Below are 19,352 nucleotides of genomic sequence, written 5' to 3' on the forward strand. Positions count from 1 at the left end.
ATATATACCTCCTATAAAAGTGCTCCCCTGTTCTGCGTCCTCCAGCCACACCCACTACTGGTTCCCCCTCTCTTTGGTTTCCCCCACTCCAGCCAGGGACAGGGTTCAGCAGGAACATAATGCATCTTGCTCTTCCAGCTGGCCTGGAGTAGTGTAGTGTTGAATGTGCGTGTTGGGGTCCCGGGCAGCACTCCCTCCTTACCTGAGAGGAGACACCACACCTCTGGGTGAGGTGCAGTACCTCTGTGGCAACTGAACCCTCAGGGGCGCCAAAGATGCTGGGTTGTGGGCGGGGTTCCCCCCCACATCACACCCTGCATCCACTGCGCGCTTTCCCAATGAATAGGGAGTGGGAGAGCACGCGGTGGATGCCGGGTGTGACACGTGGGGTAACCCCCCCACAACCCAGTATCCACTGTGGAACTCAGAAGAGAGAGACCCCTGACTGCATCCGGAACCATGACGTGACATCAGCGGATGTCAGAGCCGGCTGCAGCCGGGGTCACTTGCTGCCTGTGAGCGGCCAGTGATAGCGCCACTCACAGGCAGAAACAGCAGACGAAGGTATTTACAAAGAAGCTTCTAGTCATCATAAAAATACATTGGGCTATTTTCAATAGTAGTGGACAATCCCTTTAATATGGAGTTTGTTCCCCTTTTCAGCTATTATTGCTTCCAATCTTCTTGGAAAGGTTTTATACATGATTTTGGAGGTGTGTATGGGAATTTTTACCAATTCATCCAGAAGAGAATTTGTGAGGACAGACATTGATGTTGGAAGAGAGTGCCGTGCTCACAATTAACATTCTAGTTCTTCCATAAGATGTTCAGTGCGGTTGAGGTCAGGGCTCTATGAGGGCCAGTGAATTTCTTTCACACCAAACTCTCCCAATCTTGAATTTATGGACTTTGTTAAGTGCATTGGGACACAGCCATATAGGAACAGAAGCTCCCCCAATCTGTTCTTACAAAGTTGGAAGCATACAATTGTCCAAAATGTCTTGGTATCTTGAAGCATTAAGCTTTCTCTTAGCATTACACAGCATTATCCCTCATCCACCAAACTTTACAGTTACCACAATGCAGTCAGGCAGGTAATATTATCCTGGCTTACACCAAGGCCAAACTGATTCACTTGTCACCCAGTTAGAGAACTGTTTTGTCACTCCGCAGAACACATTTCCATTGCTCCAGAGTCTAGTCGCGGAGTGTTTCACAGCTCTCCATCCAATTCTTGGCATTGTGCTTGGTGATATAAGGCTTGTATGCAGTTACTTGTATGTCTTGAAGCTTACGTTCTACAGATTTTTGTCTCTGCAGTTAATGAGTCAGCTGAGAAATGTGATTTTTATGCACGATGTGCCTCAGCACTCAGCGACCTTTACATTGTCTACCACTTCATGGCTGATTTACTATGGATCCTTAACGCTTCCACTTTTCTATAACACCACCCACAGTTGTTCATGAAGTATTGGAGGAGGTAAGAAATTTCATGAACAGACTTGTTACAACGGCATGGTGAGGGGCTGGATTTAACACACCTGTGGAAATAGGGCTGAATGAAAAAAATAAATTCAATGATTAAGATGTTTGCCCTGAGAATTTTGTCCATATAATGTATTTGTGTCCACACTTACAGTATTACTCCATTGTACATACCTACACAATTGGTAATCTGGAGTATAATCAATTACCCATTGATAGATAATGTGTACAAAAGAACATAGCAATTCTGCACATTTAATACTTGATTTCTACCACTAATTTCATTTTCTTGCATGCATCTTTACTTTCAATTTCTCAGGAGAACAGAGCTATATGGTAAGTGGATTGTTTGAAGGTTAATAGTCTGGAAATGCATTGCAGCTATGAAATTGGTAGGGTGCAGCAGAAAGTAGATTGACCTTTGGAGAGCAATTACTCCAGATATTGGATATTTGTTTTGATGAGAGCAGTTTCCCTCTAATACAATGAGCCTGTGTTATTGCAGTAGCCCTTTATATATTGTTACAATGTGAATAGGGCTAATGATTTTCTATCCTGAAAAAGACAAAGACACATTACACTTTAAACTTGCTATTTATCCTCTTTAATTGTATACATGTGAGGTGAAGATTTTGCTGGCGCAGGGACAGTAAGACGTGAGGTCACAGTAGGAGATGTGAGGTTACTGGGTGGGTTCTGAAGGGTCCCTCTTTAGTGCCCTTTTCCCACCAGTTTATAAGAAAGGTTAAAAAGTGCACCATATATTGCCCATATTATATTAGTGTGCAGAGATGTCAACATGACACCTATTTAATCAGTTTTTCACACTGCTCTCTTGTTATACATAAAAAACCTTCAGATCTGGTAATACATCCATTCAAATATTCCACTCATTCAGCTACCGAAGAAATATATTAACAAGTTCTGTTATTCAGTTAAACCTATGTTCACAGTCCCAATGTCTCTTTAACTAGATTTCTTTTACTAATCACTACATTATACACCCCTTGTCGATCTTCAATTTTGCTCCTTCTTTCCTTTTTTTGGCACATATGGTAGCACAGTCTGGGTGCTCTTGTCGCACACAGTTTGGGTGCTGCAGTTCCTTGTGCCCCTCTTGACTCCAGGCATTCCTCCTTTACTGCTTCGTATAACATTACAAGGTACAGCAGGCCTAGGAGGTTCTCGAGGCGCGTCTTGGCCATATGGGGGATCTTCACTGTCATCACAACATAGTGCATGATACAGAACTTTATCACTAAATCTTACTCTGTCTCTGGAGCCAGGGGTCCTTGTTGGTAGAGGCTTCTGTGGTGGGACAGGAGTTTCTTCACTAGAAGAATCTGGACCATTGGGTGTAGCCCCACCATTAAGTAGCCTAAAATCAGGAGGACGGTCTGAGCCATCTCCAGAGTCAGAAGGGGTGGAGGCTTCTAGAAAAGAACAGAATTCCCAGCTGTCTGAACTCAGGAAATCCAGGGGTCCCAGATCACAGAGAGGACCTTTTTCACTGCTTGATGTGCTACTAACAGTTCCTGGGGTCCAGTCATCGGCATCCAACTCAAACTCAAAGTCCGAAGTAAGTCTGTCTATCTGCTCCACAACCTAAAACATATATACAATGTGTTACTTGGTGGTTCTCATGAAGTACAGATTTTACAAAATAGCAGTGTACATGACGCATTCTATAACATATTGTTCAACTACGGTCAATATTTTACTAAAAACCTATAGCAAAGTTTAATAAGATGAGAGTGTCATAAAATTTCACCAGTTGTCTCACATCTACATTATTTGCCCGTTCCAAATTTCTTCTATTTTTATCAATTTGTCACACTTGAGTGTTTGAGATCATGAAACTTATCATTTGAGGCAATATTACATATTACACACACCCAACCATGATTACAGTCAGACCTAGTAAATCTGAACGTTACTTAAAAAAAACCTGTCTGTCTGGCAAAGTGAGGCAGGCTAGAAGGTCTGCAGAAGCAGCACATGATTCCACCTTCTAAAGAGATTCACAAACAAATGGCAAAGAAAGTAACTGAAATCTAAACTACGCTATTGTGTTCACCTAAAAGGATAGACATTGATGGAAAAAAGTTCAATTGGACACCAAACGTCCAAGGTTTAGATTCCGTTTGCATATTTGAAGTAAATGACTCTATTGGGGGATGTCATGAGTCATAAACATGTACACAGATGTGGTCTCAGCAAACCGCAAGCAGTTCAAATGGAGAAATCCTGAAGCAGCTGGTTCAACTTCGGTCCTGTCCTCCTACTTCTAGTTCTACACTGTGGGATTTCTCATCCCGAGGTTATTGCAGCACTTGTCATACTTTGATTCCTCAGTTGTGGGCTAAACAACACCAAAAGGTGATCATTTCCTATACCTCTCACCTAGACCTATTTCTCCACCGGATAAGACCTTATTACGCTTTGTGTCCTTTCCTCTTACCTGTTCTCAGAAAAGTTGCAAGGTGCAAACTACTGTTGAGCAAAAAGCACACAAAAGCTTGTCTCACATTTGCCCCACAATCCCTTTGGGATATTATTCTGAAGGAATGTTTTGGAAGACACAGTCCTCTACATCTAATGTAAAGCTAATACCACATTCTCCCATAAGTACATAACACTAATAGTCAAACATGGTGGTGGTAGTATGATGGTTTGGAACTGCTTAGCTTTATCAGGACCTGGGTGACTTGTCATATATATTGTGGAATTCTACTCTTTATCATCAAAAAATTATGAAGGAGAATGTCCTACAGCTCAAACGTAGTTGGCTTTTGGAGCAGAATAGTGATCCGGGCACACAAGCAAGACCACTTTGAATCCAATTAAGATGCTGCGGCAAGACCTTAAATGGGCAGTTCATGCTCGAAAACCCTCCAATAAAGTCGAATGAAAACAATTATGCAAAGAAGAGTGGGACAAAATTGCTCCACAGCAATCAACTCAATTCACATTATCACAAACTCTTGATTGCAGCTTTACTGCACAATTAGTTATTAGGTTTAGGGGTTTTTCACAGAGGTGATAAAGCTTATAAATAAATCTTTATCGCCAATAAATGAAATGATCTTTTAAATGCCACATTTTACTCATGTTGACTTCAAATGAAAATAAGTTTGGTGATCCAAAACATTTAAAATGTGAAAAAGCAAACATATAAGAAATAGAGGGAGAGGCAATTGCTTTTTCACAGCCTGTATTTACAAGGACTAGTAGCCATTTTAGAAAGCTCTAAGCTATTATCAGTAAGCAATAATACTTAATAATAGAGTAGTCGTTTACCTTGTGATGTCCCTTTCAGTTCTAGTAGATGTCTTACTTTCTTCTACCCATTTTCTATCATTGAGAGCATTGACTAATAGGTTGTTTGGGGATCTTCAGGAATTACATGTGTTTTATATTATAAAATTCCTCAGCTTGTGTGAATGAATATATTATTTTTAGTTAATCTGCTTCCACAATATATATATAGCACTTCATAAACAGAGTCAAGCTTGTATGTACAGCGCTGAAAATAACAGAGCTATAATTTCCATGGAAACCATCCATATATTAGCCAAGGGTTTTAGTCATCCCCTTGTCTTCATGTCACTGAAAGTATAAACAATTGCATTTTCAAGTCAGTATGTTCCAGCAGGAAGAAAGGTGAGTATACGATGGCTTGAAATTACACACAATCTGGCACTCCGGAATAAAACTTCAAATTATTGGTCCGATTTGTCAAGACAGGTGTAGCCTACGCTCGCTTGATGGAGTAGAAGAGGTGCCGAATTCATTAAGAGGTGCGCACACTTATTGAAATCGGTGCTTCTTCTGAGTGCCTTGCGCATCCATGCTCTGCGCCAGAAATGTTAGCATTTCTTTTCTAAACAACACCAGCACTTTTCATGAATCAGATGGATGGGTGTGCGTAATAACACCCCCATCCTGCTCTGGTTCCTCCCCTTGTGGCAGAGCTGATCCAAAGTGCTGTGAAAACACCAAAAATCTCAACATTTTTGTGACTTTTCAAAGCTTTTACACCACAAAGTGATGATTCGGTTTTGATGATTAGGCCCCTACATGTCCAATACAATTAGAAGTCACCATATATACAGCAAATGGTATTATTGTGAAAAAAGTACTGTATAAAAACGTCGCAATTCAAAATCTATTCTAAAAAATCACCTCCCTAACGTATATGTTATTCCCCGTCTTTATTACTACTTATGCTTCTGTAATATTACATTATTGGAGTTAGGTACTAGTTGCTACAACCAGTGTTATGGCAAATAAAGACTTATTATAGCAATATATTCATGCTAATATCTCCTAAAGAGAAAATAACTGCTAAAAAATATAAAATAATGATACTAGTACTTAATAAAAATAGCGCATTTATAGCTATGTCCAATCTTAGTCCAGGTAACTATATGCACATTGTGCCGCATGTCCGGTTTCCCTTACATTTATTTTGCAAATGGAGTGTCTGGTTTGGCTTTTTATCTTAAGTCATGTGGCAAGGATCAATAAAGGGTCGATACTGACTTTTAGGGTTGCTGTCCCCATTAGGAGGTACTAGAGTTGTTGTCCTCTTCCTCTCTGAAGAGGATACTTGCATATTTAAATTCCCAGAGGAGCACGGCATGGTCTAAAAATCTCAATACGCTGGCTTGGCACTCTCCACAAGGAGAAACCGAACCCCTTATATCATATTTCTTATAACACTGAGATCTTATACATATTAGAGGAAAAATTTCATTAACATGGTATAAATATCAATGTATGAAAATTACTAATAATTTTACAATGAAGGGTTACTTTCCAAGATTGTTTTGACAACAAAATGAATAGCACTTTGATTGTAAGTTTGCATATAGGGGTTTAGATATAGCTGTATAGAGGTATCAGTCACACTTGGGAACTGGGGCATTAGCAGAAGCAAAGTCCTATTTGATAAATGAAAAGGTCAATGTCATAAATGTCTCGTAATGGGAAGAACTGTTACAAATCGTTTACTGGGACCCGAGAGCCTAAAGTTAATCCTCTGTTTCAATTCCTAGTGTTACGCTTGTTTTATGATATCAAATGTACTTACACATTAAATAAAATTAAATAAAATAGCTTTGAGTGTTTCATTTAGTTGTGGCATTGTGGTAATACATGAATAGATTCAAATCTAAGTAACGTAGACGAAAACACAGTATGATGAATTTTTAGAATAAGAAACATTTATTATCCACTCACCTCTCTCAGTTCTTTTGCCACTTCCTTGAGATCCCGTAAGATTCCTTCTAGTTGACCAATTACTGCCCGGACTCTCCCTCGAATTCTCTCCCTCTCCCCAGTTCTGGAGCTGCGTCCCCCTTGCTCCGTGGTCTTCCCCACCCCCCGAGAGCACATGATTCAGAGAGAGGCCTCCAGCCTCCTCTACAGCTTCTCTCCTCTGGGGGGAGCTCTGCATCTTAACGTTTAACCCCCCTCTTGCCCTGCACCCCCTCCCTATGCACAGCCACACACAATACTCCCCAGCCTCCTTTTCAGGAGGATTGATAAAAATCAAATAAATCTATTTCTATAAAGTTGGTAAGTTAGGTCGGATTAGAGAGAATAGAAGATAGGCAAAAGTTGGAATATTTGATAGTAGCTTAGGAGGCAGGGTTGTGCAAGTCATGAAGATCTGAGATGTTGCTGCCTATAAATAGAAAATAAAAAGTTGGGGTTACATTGAGTGCAACTGTATGGAACAATTAGAATTACAGTCAATGTATAGCACCACAGGTGATACTATACTGAACAGGAAATAAATAAATAGCTATGTTGACAGCTGGAAATAATAAAACTATGCCAAAGAAAAGATTGTGAAACAATAATTGAAGTCATATGGGAGCATACAATGAGATGTAACACAAAACCAGGGCTGTAGAGTCGATAATCCAAACCACCGACTCCAACTCTGACTCTTGACTCCTCAATATCCCTCACTTACAACACCAACTCCGACTCCACAGCCCAGCCTCACTACTGAGCATGTACATAAAGTGCAGCACAGATTCATCTCAACTAAAAGACTAGATCATTAGATAAGGAATAGGACAGACATTTATAGGACATTTCATAACTTTCCCAAATTCTTATGAAAACATTTCTAGCACATCCTGCACTAAACTACTGAACCCAATTTATTATATAATTTAGGAGTCAGAGTCGGTCCATTTTATACCGACTCCGACTCCACAGCCCTGCACAAAACGCTGCATACAGCATATACTGTATAATGCAAGTAAAGTTCAACTTTCATTGTTAAAAGACAAAATAATTATTGGGGCAGGTAAAGTATTTCTATAGTAACATTATGTATATTCTGAAAGAGTCAGTTTTATAGCACGTTTTATTCACTTAACGCATGTCAAAATGCTACAGACCCACAGGGTGTACTTTATAGACATTACGGAAGTCAGAAAATGCATATTCAATACATTCTTGGAAATGGGGGCTGCAGGGCACTTGTATTTTTCCGTATATGCCACAAGCACAGACTTTTTCAGAGGAAACAGAGCTTAGTTTTGCCAGGAAATATACTATTCACGTGTTTTTCTAACCAAGTTTTATTCAAAAATGAAAGAGACTGCCTCATATAGACAATCCCACTTTATTACACTCTTTATACAGTACAGACCAAAAGTTTGGACACACCTTCTCATTTAAAAATTTTTCTGTATTTTCATGACTATGAAAATTGTACATTCATACTGAAGGCATCAAAACTATGAATTAACACATGCGGAATTATATACTTAACAAAATAGTGTGAAACAACTGAAAATATGTCTTATATTCTAGGTTCTTCAAAGTAGCCACCTTTTGCTTTGATGACTGCTTTGCACACTCTTGGCATTCTCTTGATGAGCTTCAAGAGGTAGTCACCGGAAATGGTCTTCCAACAATCTTGAAGGAGTGCCCAGAGATGCTTAGCACTTGTTGGCCCTTTTGCCTTCACTCTGCGGTCCAGAGTTCAGGTCTGGTGACTGTGGAGGCCAGGTCATCTGGCGTAGCACCCCATCACCCTCCTTCTTGGTCAAATAGCCCTTACACAGCCTGGAGGTGTGTTTGGGGTCATTGTCCTGTTGAAAAATAAATGATGGTCCAACTAAATGCAAACTGGATGGAATAGCATGCCGCTGCAAGATGCTGTGGTAGCCATTCTGGTTCAGTATGCCTTCAATTTTGAATAAATCCCCAACAGTGTCACCAGCAAAGCACCCCCACACCATCACACCTCCTCCTCCATGCTTCACGGTGGGAACCAGGCATGTAGAGTCCATCCGTTCACCTTTTCTGCATCACAGAAAGACACGGTGGTTGGAACCAAAGATCTCAAATTTGGACTCATCAGACCAAAGCACAGATTTCCACTGGTCTAATGTCCATTCCTTGTGTTCTTTAGCCCAAACAAGTCTCTTCTGCTTGTTGCCTGTCCTTAGCAGTGGTTTCCTAGCAGCTATTTTACCATGAAGGCCTGCTGCACAAAGTCTCCTCTTAACAGTTATTGTAGAGATGTGTCTGCTGCTAGAACTCTGTGTAGCATTGACCTGGTCTCTAATCTGAGCTGCTGTTAACCTGCGATTTCTGAGGCTGGTGACTCAGATAAAGCAGAGGTGACTCTTGGTCTTCCTTTCCTGGGGCGGTCCTCATGTGAGCCAGTTTCTTTGTAGCGCTTGATGGTTTTTGCAACTGCACTTGGGGACACTTTCAAAGTTTGCCCAATTTTTTGGACTGACTGACCTTCATTTCTTAAAGTAATGATGGCCACTCGATTTTCTTTACTTAGCTGCTTTTTTCTTGCCATAATACAAATTCTAACAGGCTATTCAGTAGGACTATCAGCTGTGTATCCACCAGACTTCTGCACAACACAACTGATGGTCCCAACCCCATTTATAAGGCAAGAAATCCCACTTATTAAACCTGACAGGGCACACCTGTGACGTGAAAACCATTTCCGGTGACTACCTCTTGAAGCTCATAAAGAGAATGCCAAGAGTGTGCAAAGCAGTCATCAAAGCAAAAGGTGGCTACTTTGAAGAACCTAGAATATAAGACATATTTTCAGTTGTTTCACACTTTTTTGTTAAGTATACAATTCCACATGTGTTAATTCATAGTTTTGATGCCTTCAGTGTGAATGTACAATTTTCATAGTCATGAAAATACAGAAAAATCTTTAAATGAGAAGGTGTGTCCAAACTTTTGGTCTGTACTGTATATGGACATCATATAAAGGGGTCCCTCACTAAGGGCAACTCTCACTGAGCCAAAGCAGAAAGATACTAAAAAGAGCTGATGTCTCTCTGGCAGACTTGAAACCTGGTATCCTGAAATTTTTGTCTTTTCTATGTAATGTTTTTGTTACATCATTTTAAATCTCTTCATAACATTATTAATTATTAGACAACAATGAAAATATGTAACACGCGTAAAAAACAAAGAAAAAAACATTGTAATGTATTGGGTCAGGGGCCATTAGATGTCCAATAATCATTTAGTCATTAGAAAACTTTTTTTGAAAAATACTGTTGGATCAGAGACAGTTTTATATTATATTAGCAAAGAATTATTCAGCTACTGCCATTCAATATTTTTGTATAAAACAGAAAATGTATTTTCTTTGCATCCTTCAATTGAGTAGTAAACTCAACACTATTTATGCAGTCTCCAGTCTTTACCATATGAAAGAAAACAGTCTGATTAATTAGGCTTCATTCACACGACTGTATAACAACTACATATTAATCAGTGTTTATTACAGATGCAATTGCAGATCTGACCACACGTCTCCTGCTCTGAACTAACAGCCTCATAGGCATACATGATACTGCTAGTTTGGCCCCATTCACGTCTGCTTAAAAAAACGCACACACTATCCGTTAAGTTTTCTGTTGTCCGTCCGTGTACCATTTGTGTGTGATCCTTGTGCCACCCTTGTGTACGAGTGTACCATTCATGTGACATCCGTATGCCATCCTTGTGACATGTACCGGAATAGAATGCAGAATAGAAATTACACATATTTAGGTGTTAATGACGTGCAAAGATATAGATACAGTAGATAGATAGATGTAAGGTAGATGATAGAGAGATAGATATTGTAGATAATAGATATGGGAGAGATAGATACAAGTGAGATATATAATTAGTGCCTTGCGTGTGTAGCTTACTGTACATGCATTAAGCTAATAAATAAGTAGAGCGGCCTTTGGGTCCGGAAACCTGTCCCTGCAGCCGAAAAACATCCCCACAGCATAATGCTGCCACCTCCATGTTTCACTGTGAGGATGGTGTTCTTGGGGTGATGAGCTGTGTTTTAAGGAGGAATGGATGAAAAGCTCTCAAAACAGAAATGAAAGACTCTTGTCTGGCTACAAAAAGTGATTACAAGCTGTGATACTTTCAAAACGGGGTGCTACTATGTACTATCCATAAAATATGCAACAACCAAGATAACCAAAGTTCTCTAATTATAAATATAGCATAGGTGGGTATTCACCCCTGAGATATATAAGCAGCAACAAAATTTAGTGAACGCCCAAATAATCAATAAAAATATTTTTATTACTACATAAATCTAAAAACTGCATATTGGCAGAAAGAGAAAATTACATAAAAGGGGAACAAGTTAAACACAGGGAAACATGTACGTTTCGCCAGGTGGCTTTCTCATACTAATTGAGAAAGCCACTTGGCCAAACGTACGTTGGAGCTGTAGGGTATTTATATCTGGTAAAAACTTCTCTATTTATTTACTTACCTGCTGTACTATGATGTATTTGTTGGGGTGTTTATATATACAATGATTTGTCTTCTAGATCCACTTGGATATACATGACTATGTAATATTGTTTACACCTTTGCTGCTAAACACAATGTGCTGCTTATATATTGTATATTAGGGATAATACCATTTGACTATTCGACCCACTTTCTATACGCGTTTCCCTGTGATTTCCCTGTGTTTAACTTTTTCCCCTTTTATGTAATTTTATCTTTCTGCCAATATGCAGTTTTTATATTTATGTAGTAATAAAATTATTGTTTATTGATTACTTGGGTGTTCACTCAATTTTTGTTGTTGCTGGGTGCCCAAACTTTTGCATCAGTCCATTTTCCTTTTTGTAATTTTTAAAATGGAAAAATGGAAAAAAATAAATAAATAAATAAAAAAAAAATAATAAAAAAAAATATATATATATATATATATATATATATATATATATATATATATTTGTCTAAATACAAAGGGAATGTATCATCTTTAACTAGGCATTTTAGAGATCATTTCATCTTCAAGTTGCTTAACTGTTCACAATAACACTAATTTTGACCAGGGGTGCCCAAACTTTTACATGCTACTTTATATTTTATGATGCTCCCACAGTCACATGATGCCTCCATACTTTTTAATGCTCCCATACTTTATGTTGCCCCCACAATTTATAATGCCACCACACTTTGATGCTGCCATACTTTATGATGCCCCCATACTTTATGATGCCACCACACTTTGATGCCCCCATATGTTTTAATTAAATAAAAAAACATTATATACTCACCTAATCCAGGATCCTAAGAAGTCCTTCTGCAAAGCGCTGGAACACGCACTGGACATCAGAGTCCCGGCGCGGTGTGATGATGTCACCGTGCCGGGACGCTGGAGTACTGTGCATGTGCTGGTTCTTCTGCCTTTCTGTAGACCGCAAGCTTAAAGCGCCCTGTGATCTACAGAAAAGAGAGCAGTAGTACCCCTCTGGTAGCTATGCTTCTGATACTTGTACATGCCAAATGTTATTGTTTTCTACCTAGACTACTACAACAACCTATTCTGTAGTCTCCCTTCTGATGTTCTGGCAGCCTTCTAATTTCTCACCAGTTCTGCTGCTTGGTTATATCACAACTTCTTTCATTCATCTTTTCTCTGGCAATCCCTTTACTGTAGAACCACTGACCAGTATTACTTTCAAAATACAATGACATACAAGGCTGTGTATAATCTGTCCCCTGCATACAACTCTGCCTTAATCCTCCAGTACCTTCTCACATGTGATTTATGATCCCTGCAAGACCTTGTTATTTGCTCTGCCTATGTCTGTTCCTCAAATTATCATCTTCAAGACAGCAAGTGTCCAGGTATTTTTTGAATTTGATGTTTTGGAAGCAGGAAAAATGGATGAATGTAGAGACCTGAGCAACCTTGAAACCTTGATAACGGCAAAGATGTGCTAATTAGATGACTGGGTACAAGCAGTTCTGACTTGGAATGTGTTTTGCGTTGTTTCTGCCTTTCAGAAGTGCTTTATGTAAGGACATACTCATGGGTCTATGGCTCACTGATATGAATGGGGAGCAAGGCCTAGCCTGTCTAGTCCGATCTCACAGGGACTGTGGTATGTAGTGGGTTTTTTATAATTGGCATTCATTTGTGGGGAGAATATGTGGGGCCATCATAGTGAATTGGGGGGCTGTGGAGGATCACATTGTATAGGGAACTGTGGGCCATAATACTGTGTATTGGGGGCTGTAGGGGCAATCATACTGTGTGTAGTGGACTGTAGGTGATCATACTATTTGAGGGCTGTGGTGGGAATCATACTGCGTTGTGAGGCTGTGGTGATCATACTGTGTTGTGGACTGTATGTGCCATCATACAGTGTATAGGGGGATGAGGAGGCAAACATTCTGTGAGGGGCCATCATTCTGCTTGTGGGATCATAATTTTTGAGGGGCTTTTTGGTGCCATCATACTCTGTGGGAGGTGAGGTGTATAGTGTTTTTTTTTCTAATTGGCATTCATTTGTGGGGAGAATATGTGGGGTCATCATAGTGAATTGGGGGGCTGTGGAGGATTACACTGTATAGGGAACTTTGGAGACCAATATACTTTGTGGGGAAGTAGTGGGACCATCATACTGTGTTGGGGACTGTGGGGACATCATACTGAGTGTGTGGACATCATACTATATGAGTGTAGGTGTTGTGACATCATGCTGTTGTGGGGGAGCTGTTCATCATGGTACAAGGGTTGAATAACAGGTCATAAATTTTTATGAGAGATATTACATTTTGATAACACTGAACCTTATTTATCAAAGTAAATCAGTAAAGTAAGACACACAACCCTGTTCAACCAAAATTATTCAGTAACAGTGAATATTTTAGTCACATGGCTGCATGTCATTGTAAAGAACTCACAATTAGCTGGGATAGTCTGAAATAAAAAGGTCTTATTTTGTTCTATAATTAGTGGAACTTGGCTTGTGACTGCTAGTACAGCTTAGCCCTCTTCAATTGAGTTCTGCTGAGCTGCAATACCAGAAACAAAAGTGGTCTAGAATTTAGAGAATGCAGTTAAAGCTACTTAATCAGAAACAGTTATTGGCCAAAACAAAAAAAGTAGGAAGGATGGGTTCAAAGAAAAGGTAACATGGAATAAAAATGGCAGCAGGTAAATGGTTTTCAATAGACTCTAACAAGGGCTTAGGAAAGCAGATAGAGTACACAATCAGTAGTTAAAGAAGCAGTCCTATTCGGTTTTTTGTTCATTAGATGTGTGTATATACAGGTTTTTCTCACTAAATTAGAATATCATCAAAAAGTTAAGTTATTTCAGTTCTTTAATACAAAAAGTGAAACTCACATATTATATAGAGTCATTACAAACAGAGTGATGTATTTCAAGTGTTTATTTCTGTTAATGTTGATGATTATGGCTTACAGCCAATGAAAACACAAAAGTCATTATCTCAGTAAACTAGAATACTTTATAACAGCTTGAAAAATGTTTTTAAAATCTGAAATGTTGGCCTACTGAAATGTATGTTCAGTAAATGCACTCAATACTTGGTCAGGGCTCATTTTGTATCAATTACTGCATCAATACGGCGTGGCATGGAGGCGATCAGCCTGTGGCACTGCTGAGGTGTTGTGGAAGCCCAGGTTGCTTTGATAGCAGCCTTCAGCTCGTCTGCATTGTTGGGACTGGTGTCTCTCATCTTCCCCTTGACAATACCCCATAGATTCTCTATGGGGTTAAGGTCAGGTGAGTTTGCTGGCCAATCAAGCACAGTGATACTGTTGTTTTTAAACCAGGTATTGGTACTTTTGACAGTGTGGACAGGTGCCAAGTCCTGCTAGAGAATGATATTTCCATCTCCAAAAAGCTTGTCGACAGAGGGAAGCATGAAGTGCTCTAAAATTTCCTGGTAGACGGCTGCCCTGACTTTGGTCTTGATAAAACACAATGGACCTACACCAGCAGATAACATGGCTCCCCAAACCATCACTGATTGTGGAAACTTCACACTAGACCTCAAGCAGCTTGGATTGTGGCCTCTCAACTCTTCCTCCAGTCTCTGGGACCCTGATTTCCAAATGAAATGCAAAATTTACTTTAATCTGAAGACAACTCCTTGGACCACTGAGCAACAGTCCAGGTCTTTCTCTCTTTGGTCTAGGTAAGACGCTTCGGCGTTGTCTATTGGTCATGAGTGGCTTGACACAAGGAATGCGACACTTGTAGCTCATGTCCTGGATACGTCTGTGTGTGGTGGTGGTTCTTGAAGCAATGACTCCAGCAGCAGTCCACTCCTTGTGAATCTCCCCCAAATTTTTGAATGGCCTTTTCTTAACAATCCTTTCAAGGCTGCTGTTATCCCGGTGCACCTTTCCTACCACACTTTTTCCTTCCATTCAACTTTCCATTAATATGCTTGGATACAGCACTCTGTAAACAGCCAGCTTCTTTAGCAATTACCTTTTGTGACTTACCCTCCTTGTGGAGTGTGTCAATGACTGCCTTCTGGACATCTGTCAAGTCAGCAGTCTTCCCCATGATTGTGGAGCCTACTGAAACAGACTAAGGGACCATTTTAACAGCTTAGGAAGCCTTTGCAGGTGTTTTTTGTTAATTATTCTAATTTAATCATCAACATTAACAGAAATAAACACTTGAAATATATCACTCTGTTTGTAATGACTTTATGTAATATATGAGTTTCACTTTTTGTATTGAAGAACTGAAATAAATTAACTTTTTGATGATATTCTAATTTTGTGAGAAGCACCTGTATGCATGTAGTGTAGTGTGAGTGTATTAATATACTCACCTACTGCTGCTCTCTCCAGGATCCAGCACCGTTTTCCTCCACTTCTCAGTGACATCACCCCTCTGCAGATCCTCTGGGTCATACTGCGCTTTGTGTGACCCGAAAGTGACTTTTACAATGTAAGTCTATGGAGAGTCAGAACGAGGCTCGATAGACTTTAATTGTAAAAGAGACTTCCGGCTCATGTATAGAACATTGAGTGACCCACCTAGCCACAACTGCGTTGATGCACTGAGAAGAGGAGAACTGTGCTGGACACCGGAGAGAGCAGTGGCAGGTATTTATATACACTTACACTACATTATATGCATACGCACACATTTAATGAATAAAAAACTTAATGGGAGTGCTTCTTCAAGAAAAAATGTTTAGATTTTACTTTGTCAAGCCTAGAAACGTAGGTATTAATCACTACCATTGCAATTGTACCATTAGCACTACGTGTGTGCATACAACTGATAGAAATGGAAGAATAGTGCATTATAATTACTCGGGCTCGTTTATGAGCAAGTAGATTATTTTCAGCTTGCACAGTTTAAAATCCAAGCAATATAACAATATACAGTCATAGCATGAAAATACCAAGATTTATATACCACAAATAATATTTTCCACCAGCATCTAGCTTTTCAGTATGGAGATCTGACACCCACTGATTGTGTCGAATACATATATCAATAGAGTAAAGTAATAATGTTTAGACTGAGTCCACCACATCCATGGTAACATGTACAAAATTACATATTACCTAAAAGTGGCTGATACAGTAACAAAAGGATCTATCCCTCTCCGAACATTGTCTGATATTTGTAGAAATCAGTCTAAAATGGAATTTGTTATCCCTGCTCCAAGAGGTCTGCAGCTTTACCAGGATAAACTAACAGCAGAGAAGTCATTACCTAGAAAGCTGCTAACATTGGTAGAGAGAATGTCCTGGTCCAACCTCATCATGATGTCAGGACCTATCAGAATGAATGATTAGGTTTTGCTGAATTACTAGACTTTGATCATTATTTTCTTTAACATCGCCCAAAAAAATGCATTGCTATTTTGGGTCGGAGTTATGAGATTTAATTTTCTTATGCCTTCTCAAAAGTAAAATTATATTAAAGTGTGTTTTCCACCATTCTTTATCAGAAAAAAAAAATAATTTTCTGCTTTTGCACCCATGTGCCTACTGCCCTTCTCTTTTTAACAGTTTGCCTGTCAGTACTATGGCTACTTGCAACCTACTGACACATAAGACAAGGAAAAGCTATGGGACGCCTCTGCACATGCTCAGGTTCAATTTCAGATAATTCATCAATAGTGGTTTGTCCTGGGCATGTGCAGCTAACGTAGGAAGTTACACAGCTGGTCAAAATAGTAGCATGGTGATGTACTTAAAACAGCAAATCCATATTTGAAATACAGCAGTTTTCATTTACTGAAATCAATTCCCTGTTTTTGATCCTTATATTAATTGAAATATGTATATGTATAAATCATTGAAATACACCCCGTTTAAGAACAATATATGAGCTAGATATCATTATAGCAGGGTACTTATAATAGAAAATGAATGTTTATGGACTGGATAGTTATGTTACATCTGGTAAACGTCGTTCAAGAATAATCAATTGTATATTAACACAATTTAACGGGTATTCATGCATGATATAGTCATGCCTCTTGACTGTTTATCATGTGCAGATGCCCAGTACCTCCCCCCAAAAATAATTACCCTAGAGAACGTCCAAGGATAATTTGCCTTTTACAGAGCAAGTGATGTATTTCTATGGAGAGATTATTTATAGAAATAGGAGGACCTGCTGTCGAGAGGTTAACTAGAGCATGCATAGCCAGGGTAAAATAACAGGGGCATAACAAATGGTTGTCAGATGCAGAATATTGTAATTATTATTTATCTGGATCTTTTTGGCCTCTTCCCCTTTTTTAACTTATTGGTTTTGATTCCATTTTTGCCTTGACCCATACTGTCCACTTTGCTTCTCCATACACCCCACCCACAATCCTCCATCTCCTTTTCCTCTTCACATTTTGTCAAGAGGTGCCAGAGGCAGATTGTAGCTTCGTCTTACCTGCTCATTGAGATGGGTGATGTGACTATGTTCATCAACTGGAAAGGACAGAGAGAGACGTTCCTGCGTTTTAGTGTTCTGCTCTGATGATTGTAAAATGACATCCAGGCAACCCCAGTGTGCACACAATCCAAAACAGGGAGTTCTCCCTCCCAAGGATTCTCACAAGGCCACCAGAAGAAGAAATGTTTCCGTCATGTTTCCACATCCCGATCCCATATGAGACAGTGTGGATTGCTTACAGGGGTTCTGATAAGTAAGGAGCAGCTCCTCCAACCTATGTAGACAGATAGAATCTTAGTAATGGTTCTTGCTTTAGCTCCAGCCTTTACTCCATGCCTTTCAGCTCCACCATGTCTTTACATACTAGTCGTACCTTTTCCTAGGCAATCTAGAGTGTCATCTATTAGAAACCCCCTCAATCCCTTTCTGCCCCATATTTTTACCCTGTCAGCGCCCTTTATTTTCCTCCTTCTTGACTTGCACGCTTAACATTACAGTCATGTATACTTGCCTGCATCATCTGTACTGTATACAGTATGTGTTGTCATTTCGCCTCCTTCTCTCCCTCCGCATCCCTGTCCTCTCCACATTTATTCCTTCAGTTTCTCCCCATTCCTTTCTGTCCTACCTTCCTATGCCCAATGTGATATCTCGCTCACCATGCAGCGTTGGAAGGGTCGATGTTCCCTTTATTCAGAATGAGCCTCTTTCTCCCCTCTGGTAGACAGGAGCAGACACACAGCTCAGGCCTCATCTCTCCCTCTCTGGTCCTGATGCTGTAACACAGTGCTGGATGCTTCAGCCCTCTGCGACATTCCTTCTTCTTTACCCTTCTCTTCTTCACAATTTCCTCAGCTGGCCTGTGGGAGGGGACACTCTCACTCTCCTCTTTCTATCATGGGGGATGCACAGCTATCTCTCGCTGTGTCTCTGGATTCCCCCTTGTCAAGCACAGTGGCCAGAGCGTGTGCCCCAGCTCTGCCTAAAAGAAGCAGGAGGGGGAGGGAGGAAGTTATGGAGGAGGGAAAGATACTGAACACTGTTTAGTAGGCACTTGCAGACTATTGCTCCAGTGCCATATTTCTCATAGTCACATTTGTTGTACCATTTACTGCACTAGGGGCATTTACTTAACTATTTCCTTGCTCGGAATGCACCGTGTCCCAAAAGCCTTCTCCCAGAGCAGATGTGCAGGGGCACTGCTGCATTAACCCCTCCCCTGCTAGAGAACTGCAGCATGTTTATCTTAACTCATGTTCACATCAATAGTCAGGCCATGTAGCCTTCCATTGGTTTTGGTAACCCCTTAGTCTAGCACTGCAGGTTTTTATTATCTTAAAGAGGGAATAGTTATGGACCGTGATTACGACTGGACGATAAATCTGGATTGTTTATATGTATTAAGATTTAGATGACAAGCGCCCTGGTTAGGTAGTTATGTATAAAAGAAATTCACTACACCAAGAAGTTAAAGGGTTTTGGAAACCAGGGCAGTGCCACTGGTAGCCATTCACTGAAAAATCCATCAAATCTGAAAAGCATGCTATTGGAAGTCACGATTACAAACAAGTCACTTACTCAAAAAGTCATAATTGCCTTCTAACATCTAAAATCTGTTTCCTTCTCA

The 19,352-nt window shown here is 39.9% G+C and overlaps 1 protein-coding gene across 2 annotated transcripts; it reads right to left on the reverse strand.

Annotated features, from left to right (window-relative positions):
* Window positions 1–2,066: 2,066 nt before the first annotated feature.
* On the reverse strand, window positions 2,067–18,752 carry INSYN1 (inhibitory synaptic factor 1). Of its 2 annotated transcripts, XM_073652766.1 has the most exons (4): window positions 18,385–18,752; window positions 17,723–17,999; window positions 6,730–7,177; window positions 2,067–3,090 (listed from the first exon to the last, which is right to left on the reverse strand). In XM_073652766.1, the coding sequence occupies exons 3-4, from the start codon at window positions 6,883–6,885 to the stop codon at window positions 2,503–2,505; spliced, it is 744 nt and encodes a 247-aa protein (XP_073508867.1). In that variant the 5' UTR covers window positions 6,886–7,177; window positions 17,723–17,999; window positions 18,385–18,752; the 3' UTR covers window positions 2,067–2,502. The 2 variants fall into 2 exon arrangements, with proteins under 2 accessions (XP_073508867.1, XP_073508868.1); XM_073652767.1 differs by lacking the exon at window positions 17,723–17,999.
* Between the last annotated feature and the right edge of the window lie 600 nt (window positions 18,753–19,352).

The sequence above is a fragment of the Phyllobates terribilis genome, unplaced genomic scaffold (genome assembly GCF_046119375.1).
Source record: "Phyllobates terribilis strain yellow unplaced genomic scaffold, ASM4611937v1 Scaffold_11__3_contigs__length_659146591, whole genome shotgun sequence".
NCBI lineage: Eukaryota > Metazoa > Chordata > Amphibia > Anura > Dendrobatidae > Phyllobates > Phyllobates terribilis.

Bases quoted from the DNA above. Each gene is read 5' to 3' on its own strand.
- INSYN1 (XM_073652767.1), bottom strand. From the start codon at position 6,885: ATGTGCTCTCGGGGGGTGGGGAAGACCACGGAGCAAGGGGGACGCAGC. The intron at 3,091-6,729 runs GTGAGTGGATAA...TATATGTTTTAG, and splicing joins TGGCAAAAGAACTGAGAGAG to GTTGTGGAGCAGATAGACAG.